The sequence below is a fragment of the Tinamus guttatus genome, unplaced genomic scaffold (assembly GCF_059628265.1).
Source record: "Tinamus guttatus ecotype Peru unplaced genomic scaffold, ASM5962826v1 Tinamus_guttatus_pri_ptg000710l, whole genome shotgun sequence".
Taxonomy (NCBI): Eukaryota; Metazoa; Chordata; class Aves; order Tinamiformes; family Tinamidae; genus Tinamus; species Tinamus guttatus.
Genome location: NW_028289244.1, coordinates 2,592,281 through 2,616,693, shown reverse-complemented (window position 1 = coordinate 2,616,693; position 24,413 = coordinate 2,592,281). Strand labels below are relative to the sequence as shown.

Below are 24,413 nucleotides of genomic sequence, written 5' to 3'. Positions count from 1 at the left end.
ATTCAGGGCGCATAATACCCCGGGAGCGCCAATAATTGATGTATGTTATAATTCTTCATTACCCTATCGGTAGTCTGGGAAAACTGGGAGAAAAGAAAATGCCAGAAAGTTATGGTAAAACTTAAGATGCGACAGAAGTAGCTCTCTTTGCTCATGCTGTGAGTGTTTGAATAAGAAGAATGTCCCGGCACTGTAACAAGCTAAAAGAATGAGGAAGACAAAGGATTTCACGAAAAAGGTTTAGATAGAAGACAAGGCAAGTGAAACTGAAAGGAAGGGGGAAAAAAACCATTTACAATGGAACAATGCGGGTACTAATCGCTTTGATATATTATACAAACCCAAAGACCCAAAACATTGTGTAATTATTTATAAATGACTTCTCCACTCCTGTGTATAATACCGAAGAAAGAATAAAACGGCAGGCTACTCTCTAAACTATTTCTAAATAGACCTGGCTCAAAAGGAAGCAGAAGTGCTTGAAAAAAAAATAATTAATGGTTGATTTTATGGTTGTCTCATTAAAACATTTTAATTACAACAAACAAAATACATTTGTGCTTGCCGGGAATAATCATTTACCTACTTGCCCCCTCCCCTCCCAGAAGAAAAAGTCGCATCGTCCCACGCGGGCGCTGGGGAATAAAGCGGTGCCGCTTTTGCAGCGCAGCCCGGCCAGGCCACCGCGGTGTCCCCGGGTGCCACCCGCGGGGTGGGATGAGGGCCACGGTGGTGGCTTTGGCCAGGAGATGGCCACGGCTTTGTGCCCCGGGGTGCCCTGCATGGGCTGCTCTGCCCTCGGGCACCTCTTCTCCTGCCGCATGTCTCTCTTAAACCCTTCTGCCCCACGGGCCCAGGGAGCTGCTCCTCGCCGCCTGCTTCCCGGGAAGTTTGTCCTTGGGTCTCGGATCAAGCTTTCTGCTCCCGGAGTGGCCGTTGAGGAGTTACCTGCTCCAAAGGCAGGGAATTCCTGCCCCGCGCGGCTCTGCCGGCTGCTCCGGCCACATTTGCTAGCACTGCCTGAAGAGGAAGGGACCATCGTGCAATATCATCCCAGGAAGGGGCCATCGAGTAACATTGTCCCAGCCTGGGCATGTTTTGATCATCATCTCCACGCTAGTTTAAGCCCTCACAAACTGATGTAACAAAACACAGGTTTGCTGACTCCTGTTAAAAGTGTATCCTGCACCTACCGGAGCAGCTCTGGCTTCTCAGCTTCCAGCTCAGGAGCAGTTTGGATCTGAACTAGTCCCTGCAGGGGACAGGAGGGACAATCTCATCCACACTGGAGTCCTGTGCCCGCGTCCAGCGCTGGCTGCGCTTACATCAGGTCTGATAAGTTAATATCGAAGATAACATCAAAGCTAATATCAAAGGGTGTGGATCAGGAAGACACCAGGAATATGCTCCACATTGGGCAAAATCAAAGGACCCTGTTGATTTTGGACCGTTCCTTTGTCCTGATCCCAGAAAACTTCACGAAACCTTCACTGCCGACTTCCCTAGCACGAGCCCATAAGGTGTAGCAGCCTTTATCTCTGCCGGCTGAATAATTTCTCTGCAAAATTAGTAGACTGTGTGCGATAGAATGGGCTGAATTATTCATCGGGAATAAATTATCCGAGATATGTCGCACTTCTTTCTGTTTGCGAAGGCTTCCTGAAACAATTCCGATTCTGTGAGCGCATTCGTTATTCATAAGTACTCAGTGAATAGATTATGCAAACAAATTTCAGCCTATGGCTTGTTTGTGAAACACTCACTTCAGCCCTCGCTATTCATGGCTGTGACTGATCACGGAGACACATGGTGCTCTCTCCCCTCCTTGATTGGAGCACAAACTTTTAAAACAAGAGAATAACAAATGACAAACTGCAAATGATGGATAAGGACTAATGAATAATGCGCTTTCACTGCAAACCCTCAGACAAGCGACCAGTTGTGCCAGTCGGCGAAACTCTTGGGAATCATAAACATTTTAATGAATAAACTATTGACTCGGACGCCTAAACAAAAGGCAATAAAAGTGTTGCGGACAACAGCAGAGTTGATATTATTGCATGCAAAGTGCACCTTAACAAAAGTGCTGATGCATTTGCTGCCATGCGCTTTAATTTTCTGTTTCCTCTGACTTTCCTGTGGTTTGTGCTGGAAACTCCCCGAGGCCTCGGATCATGTGGCCACTTAGGCCAGGAGTAACTCGGTGGAACCCACTTTGCTACATCAGGTCATTAATGTAAGTGCGGGCCCTAAAAACATCCCCCCAATGGCAGGGCCCATGATGGAGAGGGCCACTTGCCCCTGCAGAAGGGCAAGGCCAAGTCACCTTGTTCTGTACAGTTATACTATGCATTTAAGGTCTAAATATACATATAAAGATGTCAAAGTGTAAAGGAAGCTGATAGGGACCCAGCTAGTCTAGTAGAAAACTATCTGTGCTTTGAGGGTAGCTAATATTCATCACCCAAAGCTTTTGGGATTGCTCGCTTTTGTGAGTGATCTTTTGGGCACAAAGAAGGTGGTTTGTGGCAGTTTGCTCGTGTCCTGGCTCTTCTCAAAGCAAGTGGGGGGAAAGCAGCAAAAATAACCCCGGGCAGCCGCTCTGTGCTCAGGTTTAGGGCAAAGAATGTAAAAAGCAGCAAGAAGGGCACTAACCTCGGGCTGCCAATTCTCCCTGCTTGCTACAGGCAGAGAACCACAGCAGGGCGAGGGGATCGACAGGTAGCGTGAGGGCTGATCATGCAAATAAATAGGATTTTAGGTCTGTAAGTCTAAAAACAACAATCAATGGATGACGAGAACCAAAGTTTTGGAGAATCCAAGCACCTGAGTGCTAACAACGGTGCTTCATTACCGCGCAGAAATGCAGGATGCCAGACACAGATGTCAGAATTACAAAACTTACTAGCCCCATAGAAGGCCACATCTTCCCAAAGTTCCTTTAAATAGTGATACTTAGAGTCTTAGCAGGAGTTATGAGAACTTTACAGCAAAAACAGCGCTGTTCTTTGTATTGCCTTTAACCCAGAAACAGAGAATTATATCCGTGCACATCAGTAAGTTTATGGGGAGGTTTAACTGCCTGCGCACCTGCGAAACGGCAGCTGAAGAAGAGGCACAGAAGAACTGCAAAGCATCGATAAAGTAACGTGTAAGGTGTGAGAGAGAGGGAAGGGAGAGGAGAAGAGAGGAGAAGAGAGGAGAAGAGAGGAGAAGAGAGGAGAAGAGAGGAGAAGAGAGGAGAAGAGAGGAGAAGAGAGGAGAAGAGAGGAGAAGAGAGGAGAAGAGAGGAGAAGAGAGGAGAAGAGAGGAGAAGAGAGGAGAAGAGAGGAGAAGAGAGGAGAAGAGAGGAGAAGAGAGGAGAAGAGAGGAGAAAAGAAGAGAAAAGAAGAGAGGAGAAAAGAAGAGAAGAGAAAAGAAGAGAAGAGAAAAGAAGAGAAGAGAAAAGAAGAGAAGAGAAAAGAAGAGAAGAGAAAAGAAGAGAAGAGAAAAGAAGAGAAGAGAAAAGAAGAGAAGAGAAAAGAAGAGAAGAGAAAAGAAGAGAAGAGAAAAGAAGAGAAGAGAAAAGAAGAGAAGAGAAAAGAAAAGAAAAGAAAAGAAGAGAAGAGAAAAGAAGAGAAAAGAAGAGAAGAGAAAAGAAGAGAAAAGAAGAGAAGAGAAAAGAAAAGAAGAGAAGAGAAAAGAAGAGAAGAGAAGAGAAGAGAAGAGAAGAGAAGAGAAGAGAAAACAAGAGAAAACAAGAGAAAAGAAGAGAAAAGAAGAGAAGAGAAGAGAAAAGAAGAGAAAAGAAGAGAAGAGAAAAGAAAAGAAAAGAAAAGAAAAGAAAAGAAAAGAAAAGAAAAGAAAAGAAAAGAAAAGAAAAGAAAAGAAAAGAAAAGAAAAGAAGAGAAAAGAAGAGAAAAGAAGAGAAAAGAAAAGAAGAGAAAAGAAGAGAAAAGAAAAGAAGAGAAAAGAAAAGAAGAGAAAAGAAAAGAAAAGAAAAGAAGAGAAAAGAAGAGAAAAGAAGAGAAAAGAAAAGAAAAGAAAAGAAAAGAAAAGAAAAGAAAAGAAAAGAAAAGAAAAGAAAAGAAAAGAAGAGAAAAGAAAAGAAGAGAAAAGAAAAGAAGAGAAAAGAAGAGAAAAGAAGAGAAAAGAAAAGAAAAGAAGAGAAGAGAAGAGAAAAGAAAAGAAGAGAAAAGAAGAGAAAAGAAGAGAAGAGAAAAGAAGAGAAAAGAAAAGAAAAGAAAAGAAAAGAAAAGAAAAGAAAAGAAAAGAAAAGAAAAGAAAAGAAGAGAAAAGAAGAGAAAAGAAGAGAAAAGAAGAGAAAAGAAAAAGCGCTAAAAACGAAAACGGGCTTTGCGTTGCCGTTGCCATTCCCGGGTATTCCACCCGGCCGGGGAGCTGCGCGCAGGGAGCGCAGCCGCGCGGAGCCCCTTCCCATGCGCAGCGCATCCAAGCGGCGGCCGGGACGCGAGAGGCGGCTGCGGAGCAGGAGGAGCAGCAGGAGGAGGAGGAGGAGGAGGATGAAGGGGGGCGCGCGCTGCCCGCGGCGGCGCGGCGGGGGCGCGGGCGCTTTGTCGGCGCGGTAATTGCGGGCACGCTCCGGAGGGCGCGGCGCACGGGGCCGACCTGCCGCCTCGGCGCGGCCCCGCGGGGGCGGCCGCGGGGGCGGCCATTGTGCGCGCGCCGCTATAAGTAGCGGCCGCGCGGGCGTCGTGTGCCACAGCGGCCGCGCACACGAGCTGCCCGCGGGCCGCGCGCTTCAAAGGCCCCGGCGCGCGCCCGCCCGCCCGCCCCCGGCCCGGCCGTTCACGTCTTTTTCCCCCCTTTTTTTTTTTTTTTTTTCGGGAGCTGCAGTTTGCACCGGGCAGCCTGCGCTTTTTAATTATTTATTTATTTTATTTAATTATTTTTCCGTTTTTATTTATTATTGTTGTTATTATTGTTTTCAATTTCTATCCGTTTTTTTTTTTATTTTATACCTCGCTGCATCCCCGCGACTGACCTGCCATGTGAGTAGCGCGGGGGGCGCAGGCACCTGCTCCTGCACCTGCGCTGCTCCCCGTGTTTATTTATCCCCACCCTCCCCGCTCCTCCTCTCCGCGCTTCGCACTTACGCGTGTTCCCCCCGCCAAACCCCTACCCCGGTTCCGCGCAGTGACGGGCGCGCTCTTCTCTCCCCCGCAGGATGCCCGCGGAGGCGGCGAGCAGCGCGGCGGAGGCGGCGGGCGCCCCGCGGGAGCAGCAGCAGCAGCAGCGGCGGCGGCGGCGGGGCCGTGCGCGGGCGCGCACCGAGGCGCTGCTGCACACGCTCAAGCGCAGCCGCCGCGTGAAGGCCAACGACCGCGAGCGCAACCGCATGCACCACCTGAACGCGGCGCTGGACGCGCTGCGCAGCGTGCTGCCCACCTTCCCCGACGACACCAAGCTCACCAAGATCGAGACGCTGCGCTTCGCCTACAACTACATCTGGGCGCTCGCCGAGACGCTGCGCTTGGCCGAGCAGCGCCGCGCGCCCGCGCTGCGCCCCGCGCCGCCCAGCCCGCGCAGCGACTCGGGCCTCTCGAGCGCCTCGCCCTGCGCGCCCTCCTCGCTCGGCGCCAGCGCCTCGGCGCCCAGCAGCCCCGCCACGTCCGAGGACGGCGCGTACGCGCCCGCGGAGGCTCTGCGCGCCTTCTGCGGGCTGCCCGGCGCGCCGCTGCGCTAGGGCTGCGCGCGGCGGCCCCGGCGCGTCCCGCCGCCGGGGCTGCGCGCACCGACCTGAGGGCCGAGCGTCCCGCTGCGCGTCCTGCACTTGGGGCTGCGCGTCCCGCCGCGCGTCCCGCCGCGCGCACCGACGCTGGGGCTGCGCGCCCCGACCCGCGGCCCCGCTGCGCGCCCCGGGCCGGGATGGGGGGGACGGCGCCGCCCCCGCTGCCGCGGCCGAGGTGAAAAGTCACTTTTACAATTTGTAGCTGCGCGGCGGCGCGCAAGGAGCGTGACAATTCGGTTTGAACGCCCTGACAACGCGCTGAAAAGGCCCGCGGGGCCCGGGCGCAGCGCTCGGCGCCCGGCAGCGGCACCCGGGGGCTCCCGCGCTAGGGACGGTGCCCCCGGCCCGGCGCGTCGGCCCGAGAGCTGTTTAATTTATTCGAGATGTTCATTCATATGAAAATTGTATTTTTGTACATAAAGAGCTTTATTCTATTATTATGCCTCCTGTCAAAGTGGGTTCGTTTTTTAAGTAAAAGAAAATGTCCTTTAAATTACCCTGTAAATAAAATTTTTAACGTTTTTACTGAAACGTGCCTCTGGCGTTCTGCTTGCTCAGGGTGGGTTTGGGGCTCCTCGCCGGGGCCTGGCTGCCAGGGGAGGGTTATCCTGGGGTCCTGCTGTCCCACGGCTGCTCCGGGGACCAAAGGCCACCCTGCTGCCTTGGAGGGTGTTGGGGGAACCCTCTGAGCCCCGAATCCTGCCTTGCTGCAGAACTGCTCCGTTCTGCCCCTCTGCAGCGTTCCCCAACACTCTCCTATCAGCCCGGGCAGCCAAGCACCCTAAAGCATCGCAGCATCTTCAGCTTCCCCCTGTTTGAGGGAGGAAGAGGAGGCCTCACGTTTTTACACTGCTTTATGCACCCAACATCCCCAGAGCTGGACAAGCAGGTACATTTAACGGCAGAAAATGCAGAACGAGATACCGAGCAGATCTCCCATCGCACAGGTGTGGGACCAGAGTTCTCACAGAGGCAGAAACAGCCATTTCCAACTCTGAACATGCACACAAGCCCGTGAAGAAATATTTCAGGGTACGTACACATGCACTGACTGCTGCTCATCAAGCTTAAAGGTTGGAAAACACCCTAAAAACTATTTTTAGTGCATTCCACCTACTTTCATTTTTCCATGCCTCAGTTTCGCAGGTGTAAAGCTAGAGCAGCACCTCGCTCCACACCACAGCTGAATGGAAAGGTTGCATCGAGTGGAGCTTTAAGGCGTCCCAGTATGCAGGAGGCCTGTAAAAAATAAGGTGTAAAAAATAAGGTAAGAAATTGAGATGCAATGAGAATTGGGCAAAATTTTAAGTAGCTGCTCATTGCCCGGGAAAATTTTGCTCCTGAAACTCAGCCCTCCTGTGTAATAAAATATATAGCAAATTTATTAAATAGGATCATATAATTATCTGCATATAATTATGCAGACAGGCTGAATTCAGGTTGCACAGACACCTACATGGAGGTATTTGCTCATTCCAAGTGTCTGAGTTTGCAGTTGTTAAGAGTATTTCTTTACCATATTTTGCACATGCACAGGCACACACACACTCATCTCCTTCAGTCAGCATCAACACAAAAGAGGAAATGTTAGTACTTGGAAATCTTAATTGAAGCATAATGCTTATATTAATTAGACATCGGCAACCAGTATAAGCCAGTTCCTTAATGATGTCCTGTTAAATAAAAGCGATTTGTGAAATCTAATTCTGGCAGTAACAGGTCTTGATCTGCGGCGCAGTGAAGCTTCGCTTGCACCTGCCCTTGAAAGCCAGGAGGTTTTGTATGGAGTAGCCTCCAGGGGCTGAAATTCAGTACAGTCCGTGGAGACGGAAGGTCACCTAAAGTCACTGGGTCCCAAGACACTGGACTTCAATCTCAAAGAAGAAAAAACTCCACAAAACTTCAAAATAGCCTCTCTTCTTTTGTATTCCCTTCGCTGGGAGCAGAGATCTATGGACATTCTGCACTATATAAAGAGCAAACGTGTACCAGGGTTCAGCGTATGATGTTAATGTTCCTCACGGGCGATGAGAGCCGCGCGGGTACAATTGGATTCATACATTAACATGAGTCGGGAACACGGATTCAGAGCTGGAAAATCTGCCTCTGGGACAGACGGAATGTCCATGTTCAGAAGCTGCCGTCCCAAGCTGCACTCTAGTCTATCACAGTGACTTTTGTGATTATTTTTATGGAAAAAAATAATAGTTTTGCAATTTGACACTGGAATAGGCTTCCCACCATTCCAGATGGGCAACAGACAATTGCACTAAAATGATCCCCTTACACAAATAAGAAGGGAGAGAAATTAGCTGAAAGAAATATTAGGACTGCTGAAATTCTTGGCAAATCCCTGGCAGAAAAAAAAAATCATAATTACTTGGTAAAATGTTTCCATAAACAGACACTATCTCAGTCTCATTGAAAGCAATGGGAAGATCACTAGTGACTTCAGCAAGAATAGGATCTAGTCTCAGAGTTGCTAAAACAAGTCCAATTTGAATCAGCACCACATTGCATATACGTATATGTATTTTTTCGTAGGTCTGCCCATAGGGCTGGTAATCCCCCACCCTTGCTGGACCAAAACAACCACCTTCGGGGAATGCAAACATAGGCACCCTCTGCCAGGAGGTTCTGCAAGCCCTTAAATCGCCTTTAATTCCCCTCGGGTTAAGAGAGAAAGTGTGAGACGGCCCCATAGACAGGCGCATAGATGCAGAGGATACGCTGAGCTCTTTAAATAACTAACACTGCTGCAAAAGGAAAGGAAGGATAAAAAAAGACCTTTTTCTAGCCCGTCAGAAATTACTCAGAAGCATGAGCAGGACTCTGAGGGGACAAAATCGCCTGGAAAAAACGTTTGACCCCAAAAGATGCTGCAAGGCAATTCTTTAAGCTGATCTTTGTTGCTGGCCAAAGCTGCAGCCCTTTTGCTTCTGAGCACGTTGCTCGCTCGTGTGCCTGCCTTTTGTACATGCAAATGCAGCACTTTCTCCTCAGACATTGTTCAGCTTTTAATCTACTTCGGTAATGACTTTGTGGGTCTTATGCCTTTCTGAAATGGGAGAGATGTGTGCAGAACAGAAAAAGAAACAGGATTGACTTCACTGACTGGATTGAGAAGACGGTATGAAATTCCTGCTACATTTTCAAGGTATATATGACATTGTGAAAAACATCTTCTTGTCCATATAAAGTGTTAGAAAAGGAAAAAGATCTGAACTGTATATGCTTCTTGAGTGAAAATAATGTTAACTGAAAATCTTCAGCATCCTTTAAGAGAATTTCTACAAAAACATCTGCTCAATCAATCATCATTTTGATGATTTAAGCAATCCTTATTTAAGGGAAATAGTCTTGTGGCCCACACCAAAAAGATCAATTTCTGCACTTCATCTTTACAACAGAATATCTGTGAATCTAAAACTCTACGGGTTTGAGACCCATAATTGCTGATTTCAATGCGCTGTGGTGCCAGGGGGGCACTGCTCCCATCCCCACTGCTTTGCTGGCTCCCAAACAAGGCTCACGAGCTCTTTAGTTATTAACACGAACACCTTGGGAAGGATTTTTATTACTGAATGTCAATCTGCTGCAGGTTGGGATTTTGCCCTGTACATTATCTGTAAAATACAGGCTGCATTACTACCTGCGAGCACGTGAAACTCAATATCATAATTACAGATCTCTGGCGCTCGGGTGCTCCATTAGGCCTGGTTTGTATGGGAGGCAGAGATTATCCCAACACAAGCAGGTGACTTCTAATTGTCAGCGTCAAGGGCCTTCCCATTGGTGGTACCTGCAATTGAAAGAAAGCACCCGGAGGAGCAATGCTGCCAAGGACAGGACAGTGACACTGCTCCTGCAGGGCGCTGCAGAAGTACTACAGAAGGGACATGTCAAAATGCCCCATAAAGGACTTGCTGCTTCTGATGCTTTGCCAAACCTTTGCAGGCTCCAGTGGACATTACTAAAGTATTTATTAGTCTAGATTAACAAATTAAGTGACTTTTCCCACTGGATAACGCTGTGTTAAGCCATAGATGGCATAGGGTTACTTTTTATTTAGGTCTTAGTCTTCTGCCCCTATTTGACCATCCGGACAGCAACATCTGTGAGTCCTTCCCATCATGGCATTTGAAAAGCTTGTGAAACTCCGATGGCTCAAAGAGGACGAAGGAAAAAAAATAAATAAAACACATTACAGAGGCTGTGGCAGAGACGCAGAGTGACTTGCCCCAGCCATCCTTTCATGCCCACTGCTTTGCAAAGCAGAAAAATGGTCCTCCCTCAACTTGCTCGCCCGTTTGTTTGTCTCGTTGACTTGCAGCAAGACTTTGTCACTAGGTAGGTGGCACGGAGCACACGGAGCGAGATTTGGGCCGAGCAGAGGAGCTGTCCCTCTGCTCCCTGACCCCAACTCGTCCGGACACCTCAGCTCTAATGTAAGGGCAGGCTCTTCGAGGATTCTCCCCCTTCTTCTTTCCCCAGGTATAAAAGTTAGGCTCTAACTACATTATATCCCTCTGTGGGGATGTGAGTTTTAAATGTAGAATTTGCATACGTAATATACACCTGAACTGCGTATTTTTGTATAAAGTACAAACTCACAGAAGCATCAGACTTCTGGAAAAGAAATTAGCCTTATTCCTTGAGTAATAGTGAATAAGGGTCTGCTGGGTCCATAGATCATAAACACGGTCTTGCACAGACTGTACCGACAGAAGCTTTCCCATGGAGTTCAGGGTGCCAGGGTTTCTAATGCCTGAACGGCAAAGAAAACCCTCAGACTGTCTCACAAACCTCCCTGCTTTGAGCTTATCTGTTTGATTGCACTATTGAGTCCCCTGTCCCCTCACTTGTCACCCAAAGGGTCTTCTTGCCTCATGGACAGACCAGGCTCCATCACTACACAGCCTCCTTCAGGCTCACACCTGGGAGATGGTCTCAGTTATGACCTGAAGCTCGTGAGGGGACGGAGGCCTCTATTTCCCAAACACGGATTTGGCAGAGTCCTCAGGACTTCACTATCTCTTTCTTGGATTATTACATTCTGTACATTCCAGGATAATCTTTTTCTTACCTGAAGATTTCACAACATTGCCTTCTAGGAAAGCATTTAAAGCTGACTAATGGCAGTCCGAGGCGATTACGGACCATAATGGTTTGTTGCACAAATAATGGATTAAGTTCCATCTGTAGGAGTTAATTGGACTTATTTCTACAAACAAACAACTTATTCTGATTCTCCCTGTATGGCAGATGTCAGTAATCTTCATAAAAACCATATGTGCTAGGAACTGCAGCAGGAGGGCCTGGCAGGGCGTCCACGGCGCGGGCATCGTGTTTCCCCAGGCTGCAGGTTTCGACGAAGATGAGAAGGCAGAAGACACTGCATTTGCAAGAAGAAAAGATGCAAACACAAAATCAAAGGGTGGTGTAAGCGCAATATGAAGGTGGCTGAAGAGGGGACACAGGGAACTGGATACCCTTGGACTCGGTAGTTTCTCCTTGTTGCTACTGCAAGGACCAGAAGAAAAGGTGGTTGTCCGTGAACACCTTCAGTTTAAAGAGGCCAAACAGAAGAGAGAAGTGTTGAAAAGCAAAAGAAGGAACATGAACGGCTGTGAGGGGTCCCCAGTGGTAGCCTTCAGGATAATTGACTGAAAAGAGCCCAAAATGCAGGACCGGGAAGGATGCAGATCGCTAGGAACAGGTCAGAGCTGAAGGAACTCCGCTGACCAGCCCTGCCTCGTCTGAAGTTCTTCCTTTTGCAAAGCTCCCTCCTTGACCAAGCCAGTCACTTTGTAAGGAAAAACAAGTGGCTCTATGACATTAAGGGGAAACCCTTCAGATCAGCGTGGCCCAGAAAAAGCTTACCCTTGCCCCAGGATTTGCCAGCTGGGAATCTGGGAATCACAGGACACAGGCAATATTTGCAGACTATTTTGCCAAGATCCTGAAGCAGCTAAGGACCTTACCAGTAAACAGCAGCAACTATATGCAGCTGAGTCAATTCCTTCCTCCAAAGACTTAGTACCTTAATTTTTAATTTCTTTACTTGGCTGTCCACAGATAAAAATGCACAAATTGTTTCTGTAATTCAGTGGTGTTAGTACTCAAACCTATGGGGTTTAAGTTCTGAAATAAAATAAGATTTTTTTTTTCTTCCTCTGTGAGTACGCTCTCTCCTACACCAGTTCTTTGCCGTTTTGAAAGGAAAACCTTTCCTGTCACAACATCAGTAATGGATATTCCTTTCTCAATTACCCCTTGCTTCACCAGGAGAGCAACTGATGCGCATCATGTTTATCCAGCTCACTGAAGTGCTTTCATTATCTAAGAAAAGAGGTTAATTAGTATTTAATCAATCTTTTCACATGGTACAGTTTCCTCCTCTCCTATTTGCAGTCAAAAAAGAGGTAGGTTTCCAAAGCAAGAATGGCCTCTTGATAAATCAAGTGGCAGCTAATTAGGTCTGAGAGGTCCTAAAGAAGGAGGGCCAGGGCTACCTGACCTGGCCGGCTGTCACCTGCGCCGCTCTGCCTGTCACCTCCGCAGTGGGAAGCGCTTGTTCGGGCGCTCGGAGGCTCCCGGAGGCAGGTCCGGGTCGGATGCATCGCTCTGGCAACGGGAATTGTCGGGAAGGGGAAGGCGGCGGCAGCTGCGTGAGCCCGGGCTGGGGTCTGTGTGGGCACGAGCTCCCCGCTCCCGGCGCTCCGAGGAGCCATGAGCAAAAACCCTGCAGAAACTCTACCCTCTGGAGAGAAACAGATGGGATTTCTTTTCTTTTTTTTCCTTTTTTGTTTTTTTCCCCCTCCAGTATTTAAAGACAGCTCAGGAGGCATCTTGCACCTGTACGGGGCTGAACTCAGGAGTGAATAAGAGAAGTTAATGACGCTTGGTGCCAAAAGTTATGAATAATAAAAGCATCAGTCCTCCTAAAAGAAACATATGCAGCAGGATGGAGTTGCCTTCATTAGGCAGTAGGCAGGTTTTTGTTCTTCCCTGAAAAATGCCAGGAGCAAAACAGAATCTCTCACTGTTTCCACTGAATTAGTCCTGCTGGCTGCTTCAAGGGGGCTGTGCACAGATGTACCCTAAGGTCTAGCTGAGACAAACACCCCTCCAAGCAAAGGGGACTTAATTTTGGCACTCTCCAAGAGGATCCTTGGTGAGAGACCGGCACAGGGCAGCTGTCCCAGGCATCTAACCTTCCCACTATAAAACGGTCCCAATACGAGAGAGATGGATTTTTGCGTGCATATGATATTTATAGTGGAGAAAGTGGCCCATACATTCACAAACTTACCCATTTTGGCCACTTGGCTCTTCTCTCCCTAGCCTGTTATTACAGACAATAAAGGGCTAAGTCACATGCCCTACAGTGGCCACACTCTGGATTTCTTTCCCTGACTTTGGGAAATTCATTGTCTTTAGCATAGTCTGGAGGTTCAAAGTCTGCTTTCACTCGGCGGGGCGCCCCTTCTGGGTTCATAAAGCTACGTTCAGAAATCTTTGGGCAGACCCAAAGCTGACAAAAGTGTCATTAAATAATGCTGCCAATGAATGAAGCTACCAAAGAAGACATAGTCCAGTTTGCATCTCAGTTACAAGAAGAAAGTGCAATGACAGAGTGAGTAATCGGCTAATTGTCTAGATGAGCCCTATTTTCACAGTGCAGTCGTGCGATCGCACCATCTGGGGGGAGCGCGGGGAGGGAGCCCCCGCGCACAAAGCGCTGCCCAACGCGCCCAAGGGAGCCCCGACGGCGCGGCCGGAGCCGCCGCGTTGGAGAGACTCCATCCGCATCCCCCCAGATTGCGGCGTTTGGGGCAAATCCACTCTCCAAAAAGCCACCTGAGCTGCACCGGGGGCAGCGGCAGGGCCAGAGCTGCCCCGGGAGCGCCCGGCGCGCAGCCACGTCGCGCTGCAGATGTCACCTCGGCGCAGAGAGCGGGGCGGCCGGCGCGGGCCGGGCGAGCGGCGCTGGACGCGCGGGGACGGGGGCATTTCCCCCTCCTCGGCTGGAGAAGAAAAAACTGAATTACTGCCTTTGAGTCCCCATCTATTTTTCTCCAAAGTTACCATGAAGCAAAAAAAAGTATAAATCACACTTTTAAGTGGGGCTGGCACTCGGCTCAGAAGGAGAGAGAAAAAAAAAAGAGGTAATGCCATAATGTAAAATAGTTAAAAGCTTATTAGAGCTGTTCAGGGCAGTATGATTTCCACTTTGTTTCAGAACACCCCGAGCCCATCCTTTCATGCTATTGTGAAGGCAGCAATTCAAATCTCCCTTTGTCAGTATGAATGGCCCCTCTTAAAGCTCTTTTATGCCAACATATTCCCTACAGGCATATGCCCTTTAGCTCTATTACTGATTTACCCAAGTATTCAGCCCATACCTTCTGCTTTTCTTTTTCACTTGCTGAAGTTCCACATGACACGAGCTGCAGCCTCTCCTTTGGTGACTGCCCCACAGCCCCCTCCCGGCCCCCAAACTGGGATGCTGCTGTCTCCGCCGCTATCTATCTCACCAGGAAAAGCCACACAAAAAAACTAACACAGGAGACTTTCAAATGATTGATATTTCTTCCCCCCCGGCTCTACCTCTCCCCCTTCTTTGCGGGCCCACATTTGGTAGCGCAAACAACCGAGCAAGGGGATGTACCTCACCCCCTCCCTGCCAGGCAGCCATGGGCGAGAAAGAGCCTCGGTCTTTGAGGGGGGAAAAATGGGAGCGTAAAAAAACGCAAGTGGGCCTATTACCTCTACTTACCCTAATTAGACTGGCTTTGAAGGGCTATTCAGAGATTTTGAAAGGCCGTCCTCTCCCTGCATCTCATTGTGCAATGTTTGCAGAGACATTTGCATCTGTTTGTGGTTCTGAAAATAGCAAGGGATGCTTTCAAGAAAGCAAAGGCACCTCCAAGGCCCTGCGCGCGGCCCAAGCGCTGCAGCCCGAGCGGAGTTTAGGTATGTGAGGCTGCAGGGATGGAGGGATGGGGGGGGACGTGGTTTCAAAGGTTTCAGGACTCTACTCCGGCCCAAATTTAAACAATTGCCGTTAACAATGCAATTTTAGGCAGAAAATCTGCTAACTAGATTAAATCCAGATGACACCGGACCCACAAACAAAAAATCAGCACTAAAGTAAACGGGTAGGCACCCTAACAGGATAGAAAGTGTGAAATCCATGCAGAGCCAGGGAGAATAGCTGGCAGGGCAGCCCCTGCTTTCATACGCATATGGCCTTGACCATTTGACTCTGGGCCCATTGAGGTGATCAGCTGGAGCCGGGAAGGGGCATCCCTGGAAACACACACGTCCCGCTCGCTCCTTTGCGAAGGGCCGCAAAATAAAGCTGCGTAAAGGTGATTGATAGTAAACATTTTGTAATTTGGGGGGATTAAACTTTCGGATGATCTTGATGGGGTTCCCAAGGCAGTGCCAGAATGCAATTACATTAGAATAGCCCCGGCAGGATCACTGCTGGCAAAGCCACAATGTCCCCCAAAGAAAGGGGGTGTGAATGGGACAAAAGGGTTAATTTGAATACGTGCTGAAAAGCCTGGAGGTGCACGAGGAGCTCCAAGGACTTCATCAGGAGCCTGGGCAGGAGGAGGCGGTCTGGCAAATACAGGGGGCGAGCGGAGAGGATGTTTGGAAAGCACACTTGGAAAGGGGGGGAAAAAAAGCCCCACGAAGCTCATAGAGCTTCTTTCTTACTCTGCCCTTGGCTATGCTCAGAGGAGCACTTTAGATGGATTAATCACTGGGAAAAACAAGGAGATAAAAGTCTTCTTATGCTGGAGAGCGCTCCTCCGGCCGTGCGAGGGGCTGCTGCTGCTCGTGCCCTACCTGCTGGCAGATTTCTGGGATCAGCCTTGGAGCTTGGGCAGGACACAGAGCGAGCAGCAGGGTGAACAGCTCTTTCCTTGGTGGTGGGCTCCTGTCTTTGGGGGCTGAAGTCCCAAGGGCTTTTCCATGACGGCCGCCTGACCACGGTTAGGCTATCACTAGGCTGAAGATTTTATCAGATTAGTCCCCCTGAAATGCTTAGCAGGCATTAGGCATGCAAATCCACCCGGCCGCTGCGCACACAATACCTCCCCCCGTGCTGCCGAAACGCTCCTGCTCGTTTAGGCACCCATGACATGTGCTTTTCTGTTCATCTTTTTTAACCTTTAAATATACAGTGTCATCTGGAAAATACGCCCACGCGGGCACCGGGTCTGCCTGCGGTGGGTGGGCTGGGGGCAGAGCCGTGATCCGCATCCTGCCTCCAGCATCGCTCGGCAGAGGTCACAGCCCGCGCGAGGTGACAGGGACGTTGCTGCACGGTCACTCCTTCCCCTCCTGTCCCCGCTCGGCACCGCGGCTGCGGCCACCCTGCAGACAGCACCTATTTAAGGAAAGAGAAACCGTGTCCAGCTTGTTCTGTGCCCTCTCCGGGCACGCTGCAAAATAAGAGCAAGATCTGAACCTAGATTTGAGCAGCCTGAAGCCAAAGAGAAGGGAAGCAAACAGGTAGGGAAAGCCCAGGATTTAACAGAGAGTGTGATGCCACTGCTGCCTGCTTGGGATTGATGCCAACCTCCCTCTATTTGCAGTTCTCAGCGCGGTGGCTGCGTGAAGATGTCGCTGCCGCTGGTGGGGCAGGAGGAGAGCAGCTGCCAGGCACTTTTTTGAACTCCGAGGGCAGGCAGGATGGGGATCCTCTGCGCACAAAGTCAGCCCAAAAGCCACCCGAAAGCTCCCCACGTGGCTCATTAAACACCCTGCAGCGGGGGAAGCCTGGGTCTTGCCTTGGGAGCTTGGCTGCCCCAAACCACGGTGGGGACAGAGCTCCTCGGGCAGCTTCTCCACGCAGCCATCCAAGCTATGGCCACCCAGGGGTGGCCTTCACAGCCACAGGTCAGTTTTGTGACAGCCAAGGACAGGTGAGCTCTGCAGAGCAGAGCAGGAGCATCTGCAGCAAGTGCCCGGGTGGGCTGCAGGTGGAGGGACTTGTCCCCTCAAAGGGGACTCTGGGATGCAGCACAAGTGTGAAGGAGATGACGACAGGTCACAACAGACGACAACAAGTGTTGGTACCACCCAAGCCTGGCTCCTGCAGAATTACAAATAGCCCTGCTAAAACAAAAATAGAAATGGGGGGGAGGCAAGCAAGGCCAAAAGTGGTGGACAATAAAAGTTGAAAAATTAATTGCTTTTTTTTCATGCTTGAAATTCTGGATGAATTTTCAGCATTTTCTCTCTGGGAACATAAGTAGCACCTGCTGTGTGTTTTTTGGTCGGGTTGTACGGATACAGCATACAATCTCTGTATCTGCCACTAAACCTGCTAAATACTTTACAAAAGCAAAGCAAGCCTATTTGCTTGCGGCTTTGGTTTGTTTTTCCAGTTCAGAGATGCAGAAGCACCAGGGAAACCCACTCCCCTCCCAACCTCCCCCACCACAACCCGAACGTCCCACGGGGCCTCCGGCTGCGGAGGGACCCGCGTGGCTCCCGGGATGCCCGGGCCGGGACCCTTCCGCTTTCTCCCCGCGCTGCCGGTTTTGGGGACGGGGATTCGGCTTCGGTTTTGTTTCCTTTGAGCACCCGCCGTGTTTGCGTTCGCGGCACAAAGCGCCTCGGCCCGGCTCGCACGAGCTTCAGATCTCGGCGCAGCCAAGTCGCAGGGGTCGCGGGTCACCCGAGGGCATCGGGGACACACAAAGTCTCTTGAGCAGCTAATGTAAGCCGGGGCAGCGGCGCAATGAAAGCGCATCCACTTGAGACTATCTACAAGGCACTCAGCCCTCTCTAAGGGCTTATAATGTTGACTCTCCTGTCATTGGATCCTACCGCACGATAAGCCCTGGAGGTACGGGGGGCTTAGAGACCTTCATTCAGAAAAATAAATCCCACTGCCACCATTCTCTTCATGAAGATAAATATACCACAAACAGAACAAGGAAAGAGGCTGAACTCCTGATCTCGCTGCTGCCCGCCTTCAAATTGCCGTTAAAAAAGACAGCAGTTTATTAGACTGCTTTATAATTTGCTATGAAAAAAAATCTTATTAGACTATGAAGCAGTTGATTAGCTTATCTAACAGCAAAACCTGCTTTCAGCTCTAGTTATATCTAACATGCCACTTCTGGTCCTCTCAAAAGAGAAAAATCAGCAAAGAAAAAAAAATATATATATAGCATTTAAACTGCTTATTTTTGTGGTGTTGCCGCTGGTGTCGTTGCCCCCAGGAGGGGGGTATTTCTGAGCTACAAACTGGTGCTATGTGCACTGGTTTTGCAGAGCAGGACTCTGGCTTGGTAGTTGCCTTACAAACACGGGTGGGATTTGAAACACCAGTTCCCAGGTCTGAAATACTTTAATAGTGTCATGGCACATGGTTTTGGATCACCAGGCATGGCACGTTACCACGCCTCGTTGCAGGCTCCTGTAACTGCTTCATGACTGTTTTGCCTCCTTTTTTTTTGGCCAGAACTGTGCAGAATGGAGGAATATAAACTGTTTGAGAAACTAACACTCAGCTGGTATGGGAACTCTGCCTATGTCTCCTATGCGCAAATCAGCCTCTTCTTCTCTTCCTTTCCCTTATCTCAGACCTTGCTGAAACACTCCCTAGCACCTGGCTGTGCTGATGGAGTTCCTGGTGGCTACAGATCTCTGCCCATGTAGAGATTTTTTTCCCTGAAAAGCCTCCTTAGTGTCTCTTGAAAGCACAAGAGCAGCAGCTGCTCCCTCAAAGGTTCTGTCTATAAATGCCTCTAACCTGTTTTTTCCCCTTAGACACGGGGCTCAGGGAAGAAGCTTTGATCCTGTTTGATCCTGGCAGGCTCACGTCAGAGCAGCCCATGAGAGCTCCAAACTCACGTGAGTCTGGCATTTGGGGATATCTGAAGGTCTCCAGCTGAAGCCAAGCAGAGCCAGGTCTCTGGCTGACACTGAGTCTTGCTGGGGTCAGTCTCATCTCTTCCATTCGTATGGTCTTGGCTCATGCAAAAACATCGGCCAAGCAAGTGGATTTTCCTCTTGCCTTCCACTGTAGCTAGACCGAGTTCTGGATGAAAAGGCGCATGCCATGCCCTTGAGTTTTGACTCCACGTGTCAGACCACAAAATTTCAGTCTGAAGTCTGAGGGCTTCATCGGGCTTTTAAGCGCAATAAATTCATTCTTGTTATGTTACAGAAAGAGCCAGATGAATCCGGGTACTCCTCAGCTTCCCTCCCTTATCTCCATCTATTAATTTTCCTGTTCCTTGATGGTCCTTTCTGGCATGGCAAGGATAGAAAGTTGCTCCTGAATTTTGAGAATTCAGAGGAGACCGGTGGGGCTGGGCTCTGCTTTTGGATAGATCTGGGCTCTATTTCACTCCATGAGTGCTGTGGGGAGGCTCAGATCTCAGGGAAGGAAAACATGCACAAAGGGGGAAAGTTGTTGCCTTGGGGAGGGAAAAGCCTGAGCTGATCAAACTGCTGATCTAAAAGGGGAATAATGGGATTTTGTGGGATTCACATTGATGTTCAGATGAGAGAAGCCTCTGGTTGCCTTTTTTTTCTTTCAAGCCACTGAACAAGAATTTTAAGGCTCCTTTAAAATCTGTCTTTGCTGAGCTAATTATTATCACAGCAGTTATTAAAAAGAAGTTCAATGGCTTTTCCAGTGGCTCTTCAACAGTTTGGGCTGCATTAATAACAGGAACCAGAGCTGCCTGTTTTGATTCCCATATTCTTCCAAAAGTTTAAATGTCGATCTTTAATTTAACCCCTACAGGAAACAAAACCAGCCAAGATAGGTGCCTGTTACCCAGGATAAACACTCACGCAGCTCCAAGACTTGCTGCACGGTTGTCCCTGATTAACATCACCTACCTGCACGCTCTTTTTTTTTTTTTTTTTTCCCTCTTTTTCCTGAAAACTACTCAAGGAAAACTAAATGTCACAACAGAGTATCCATTTTTTGACCACGAAAACTATCGGAAGCAGCAGTCAGCCTCTGCCTAGCACGGGCTATCCAGTGACTTATTGAAGAAAGCCATTCACACCTTCTCCCCAAGGAGAGGGCTGCCCTGATAAGGAACGAGGCCAGGGCTGGGCGAACAGAGAGGGGCTTGTAGTGACTTCTGTGAGACGGGGTCACCGGGGAGCTCCTGTGACAGGGCTCCTGCTTGGAAGTCTCCGTCCTGCGGCCTTTGTTCTGGGCCAGCGGTTCTGAGATCTCCCCGCTTTGATAAACTGTCCTTTTCCTTAAGTGAAGTGAAGTTACTCGGGTTTTAACTCGGGGTACTCCAGGGAAACATGGGGCTTTATCCCTGAAGGAATTAAGCAAAGGCGACAATAAAGGTGTTTCAGGTGAGGGTCTCTCCAAAAGGTCCCCAGCACCTGAGTGAAGCGGCTTAGGACTTCATTTAACAACTTGGAGATCACTAAATCTCCAGTACTCCTAAGTATTCCTGGCATTTGCTCTCTTCCCTTCTATCTATCTATCTATCTATCTATCTATTTATTAACAGATTTAAGGCTTTTATCTCCCTCTTTGAAAACTGCTCAGGCCACAGTTACATAAATCGTTTTTGAAATAACCCTGTTTCCCTCCGTCTAAGGACACCCTTCCCCGCACAGAAGCCGCTGATAGAAATAAGCGGGGAACTGGTTTTGATAACGTCGTGTAGCAGACACGAGCTCTACGACAGAGCAGCTTAGTGTCCCGCAATGCAGAAATTCATAATCTCGCCATCACGGGACTCTTGGAAGGAGGGAAGGAGCATTTCCTACCCCAGCAGCCTATGGCAAAGGGATCATCACCACCAAGCTGCTGCCGGGTTTTTTTTACACATTGTTTCGAGGGGGTCCCTCAAGATAAATGGACTTTTCTTGGTAACCGAATGTCTAAACAAAACCTTTCCAAATACTTCAGTCTTTGGCTGTGCCATGTCACCAGAGATGCCTGATGGACAACCAGGAAATGGAAATGATCGATCAAGTGCTGAAGGCCCCGGCGCTTCAGGTTACAGGATAAAGGCCGGTGACTTGTTCGTGCTGCTTGAATGGCTGCCCGGCCACGGGGACAGTGACACGAGCAGCTGCCTCTGCCCGGAGCACACGAGGGAAAAGGCTCCTGCCTCGGCTAAAATCCCCCCCTCGGCCACCAAGGGGGTCTGCGAGCTCTGCGGGGCAACAACACGGCAGGGCAAGCTGCAAATAAAGACTGGGATGATTTTCTTCCACCATTACCTCTTTGTTTTGGCCTCCTCCCAGCTTGTGTTTCTGCCACTGCACGGCCAGTTTTGCCCAGCAAAGATCCAGTGGCCACCCCGTGATGTTTCCTTCTCACCACGCCGACTCCACCGCCATCCTGGTCATGGCTTCCCCACAGAGCCGGGCAGAGCGGGACAACATGTCCTCCCTCCGCCATTGCCTTGTTGCTGCTCCTCAGGGGAGCCGCCATTTTATGGCGGGTGGGCGGCCGCCACCAGCCCAGCTCACTGCTTTCCGAGGAGTGGGTCACTTTCTTTTTCTTTCAAGAAAAAAGCATTTTCTTATCTCCTTTAAGCAAAGTCAGCTTGGACAAGGCCAAGGGTACCTCATAAAAGAGCGAAATCCACCCAGCCCATTTTTTTTGAGGCTATGGGGCTTATTTTCATTGCCACAAGCCTCGCTGTGGCTAAGGCTCGGGATTTTGAGCAAAACCTGAGGTATTTTTGCCTCACTGTTGCCTTCCCAATTAATATTTTGGGAGAGATGCTTTGGAGCTGGTCCCCTGTTCGCTCAGGGTAAACCTGCCCCCTTTGGCTCATGTCCCAAGGCAGCTTCTGCTGGAAGAGCCTGCGGATTAGGGGTAAAAACCTCTGGACTCAGTGTCATCCCAGTAGAATTTCTTGAATTTCTGGGGTTTGGGGGCACTGGCCTTCATGGCACAACCTCTGCCACCTGTGCCATGCCAAGCCAGGAGCGATTCCTCCATTTATTGCTTCCCCCTTCCCTACCCTTCCCCTGACCCTTCTCCATGGCCCTGCATCCCAGGAAAGCCATCCTGGTGCGAGGGCTTCCCGGGACAGCACCGTTCGGATGTAAAACCCGTCGGCCCCTGGCCGGCCCCCCGGCTCCCTCGCCTTCCCCTCCGCAGAAGTCATCTATTTTGTTGTGTGTACACACCGAAAACAAGGGGCTGCCCCTTGTTCTCCTCCAGCCATGACACATCAAATTATCCTGCCTCCAAACACCCCATCTGGCTGTTAGTTTTGAGCTTTTTTTTTTTCCTCTCTCTCTTTTTTTCCCCGCTCTCTAGGTTGTTCCCCACTTTCCTCCTCCTCCTTTCCCTGCTCTCCGGCCCGTGTGTAAAAGTAGCAGGGGGGCCCTTTATTAAAGGCAAAAGCCCCACGGCAGCAGCTTCCCAGCCAAACTGCTCTTGTATTACTTTTTGATGAGTTTTCAATTTAGGCCTTTTGCAGACTGGGGGAAGAAGGCGACTTGAGAGACAGGGGAAGGAGGAGGGGGTAAAAAAAGAGGAAAAAAAAAAAAAACGCAACAGATGGGGCCGATTGTGCTCTCTAGGCAAATTAAGGAAGACATCTGTAGCTCCCAAATACTGGTGGTCTAAAGCAATTAGTCCCCTGTGAAAAGGGGCCTCTCTGAGCCTCCTCCAGCCAATCCGGGCGCCGGCAGCACTCACGTTACAATGGCCTTGACCACAATTCACTGAGCCAAAAAAAAGGAAAGATTAATCCAGGAGGAGCCGCGCGGCCAGCCCGGAGTTGCTAGGCTTAAAAGGGAAGGTTACGTACGGCTCTGCCCCAGTTTGGAGCAAAAAAAAGGAAAAAAAAATCAGGGTGGTAGGGGTGTATTTTTCTTCCCCCCTCCTTTCTGCTGGTCACCCAATATGTACCTGGTTTATGTTCGCTGTCTGGAGCGGGCGCCGTGCGTGTTTGTGCACGTGTCCCTGTACCAGGAGAGAGCTGTAATCTGCAAATTGCTCAGGGACTTCAATTTTCCACTGACTTGTTTGGAAAGTAATGAATGAAGACGCCAGCCCCTGCGGTTGGAATTATCTCCCCCCTCTGCTCCCTCCTGTCCCCCTCTCTCTTTCCAATAAAAAGAAGCTGTTATATGATAAGACCCCTCTGTAAGTGATAATTATAATGATTGTTATGATGCCGGAGTCCGGCTTTTACAATTGGAAATAGGAACTCCGGCTGCGTTAATCCGGTGGTGCGGTCCTTATTTCTTTTGACGTCAGGAAGCTGCAAGTGGAAAATTCAGAAAAGGACTTTATCCCGGCTGGTTATGAGCCCCCTCCCCCTTCCCCTCCTCTTCCCTGGCTCTTTTATTCATGCATATTTATGATCAGTAGATCTCAGTGGAAAAAAAAACACATACAGAAAACAAAAACGGGAGCACAATGGGGAGAGCTGCTCATGGGAGGTCACAGCACCTTTAAATTACACCTCTTGGCTTTGTTCACCCCAGCACAATGGAGCTAAGAGATAGGAAGAATAGCACCCTGCGCCCTGGTGCATCACAATTCTCTCAATGATTTCAGAAAGAAAAGGGAGCCCCAACTAATTTGATATCTTATTGGGTTTCTGTTAACCTAGGAACATGCCTCATCCCAGCTACTGAGGCTTGTCAAGGGCCGAGCTTATACAAAGAGCATTACTAAATCTCTGCCGGGTCTTGCTAGTCAAAGAAGATCTGTCTTGGTCAGGTTTGAATTTGAGCTGAGTTAACTGGTTTGGAAATACAAAAGCACCACCCGCCCACTGAACCTTTGCCCCTTTAAATTAATTAATTTAATTAACGTGCTTATTGTTATAGCGCCAATCAGAATGGGCTCCTCCAGGGGCCACACCAAATTCTAAGCAACCCTTATTTACAAAAGAGATGGGCTCATGGTTTTGGAGCTGAATATGAAGCAAATGACTTCTCCAGGATCTGAAATTTGAGGCCGTAATTTATTCCTCACCCAACATTTTTCTAGGCTGCCACCAGGACTGAGAATGAAGTTGTGAATTACCATGAAAACGATTGGTGCCACTGGTATTTGCTGCCACGACTAGGCAGTGGGGATCAGTTAAAAGGAAAACTGTGCTCTGGAGGTCAAGTGAGCTTTAAGGAACTCAGATAACTTAAGAAAATGAAATCTTTGGAAGTCTGCTAAAGAGAAACAAATCTCCAGGAACGGTGGTTCCAGCACAGCTACCCACATGTCAAAGCATGCTCTTTTTTCCCCTGAGAGAAAGTAAAATCATAAAAGATTTTTTCCCTGCATGGGAAGAATGTGCGACCTCAGAAGCTGTGATTCATTGTGGAGCAAAGGCAGTAGCAAAGGGAGCAGACTCGAGGAGGAAAATTTCTGGAAATAAGCACCTATTCTTATTAACAACACTCTGAAAGTGGCTTTTGGATAGGAAAACAAAGGATTTTTTCCTCATATTTTCAGTCAGTTCACTAAATGCAGCTACTTCTTTTCCTAAAGGGAGAAGAACAGGGATGCAGGGGGTGGAGGCCACACAGGGGTGCTCAGCCATGAGGGCTCTGTGGCTTCTCCATCCATGGAGCTGGGGAAGGAGCTGGAGCAATGAGCCACCGAGTCCCACTGGGCTTTTGCCACTGGAGTCGCCAAAAACGTTGGCAGAGGGTTTACCCCAAAGGGCATCTCTGCCCTGCT

General features: G+C 49.3%; 1 protein-coding gene across 1 annotated transcript; it reads left to right on the top strand.

Annotated features, from left to right (window-relative positions):
* The first annotated feature begins 5,167 nt into the window (after positions 1-5,167).
* Positions 5,168-5,686, top strand: NEUROG1 (neurogenin 1). Its single transcript, XM_088536782.1, has one exon. It carries the CDS (start codon positions 5,168-5,170, stop codon positions 5,684-5,686), a length of 519 nt encoding a protein of 172 aa, XP_088392908.1.
* The last annotated feature ends 18,727 nt before the right edge of the window (positions 5,687-24,413 follow it).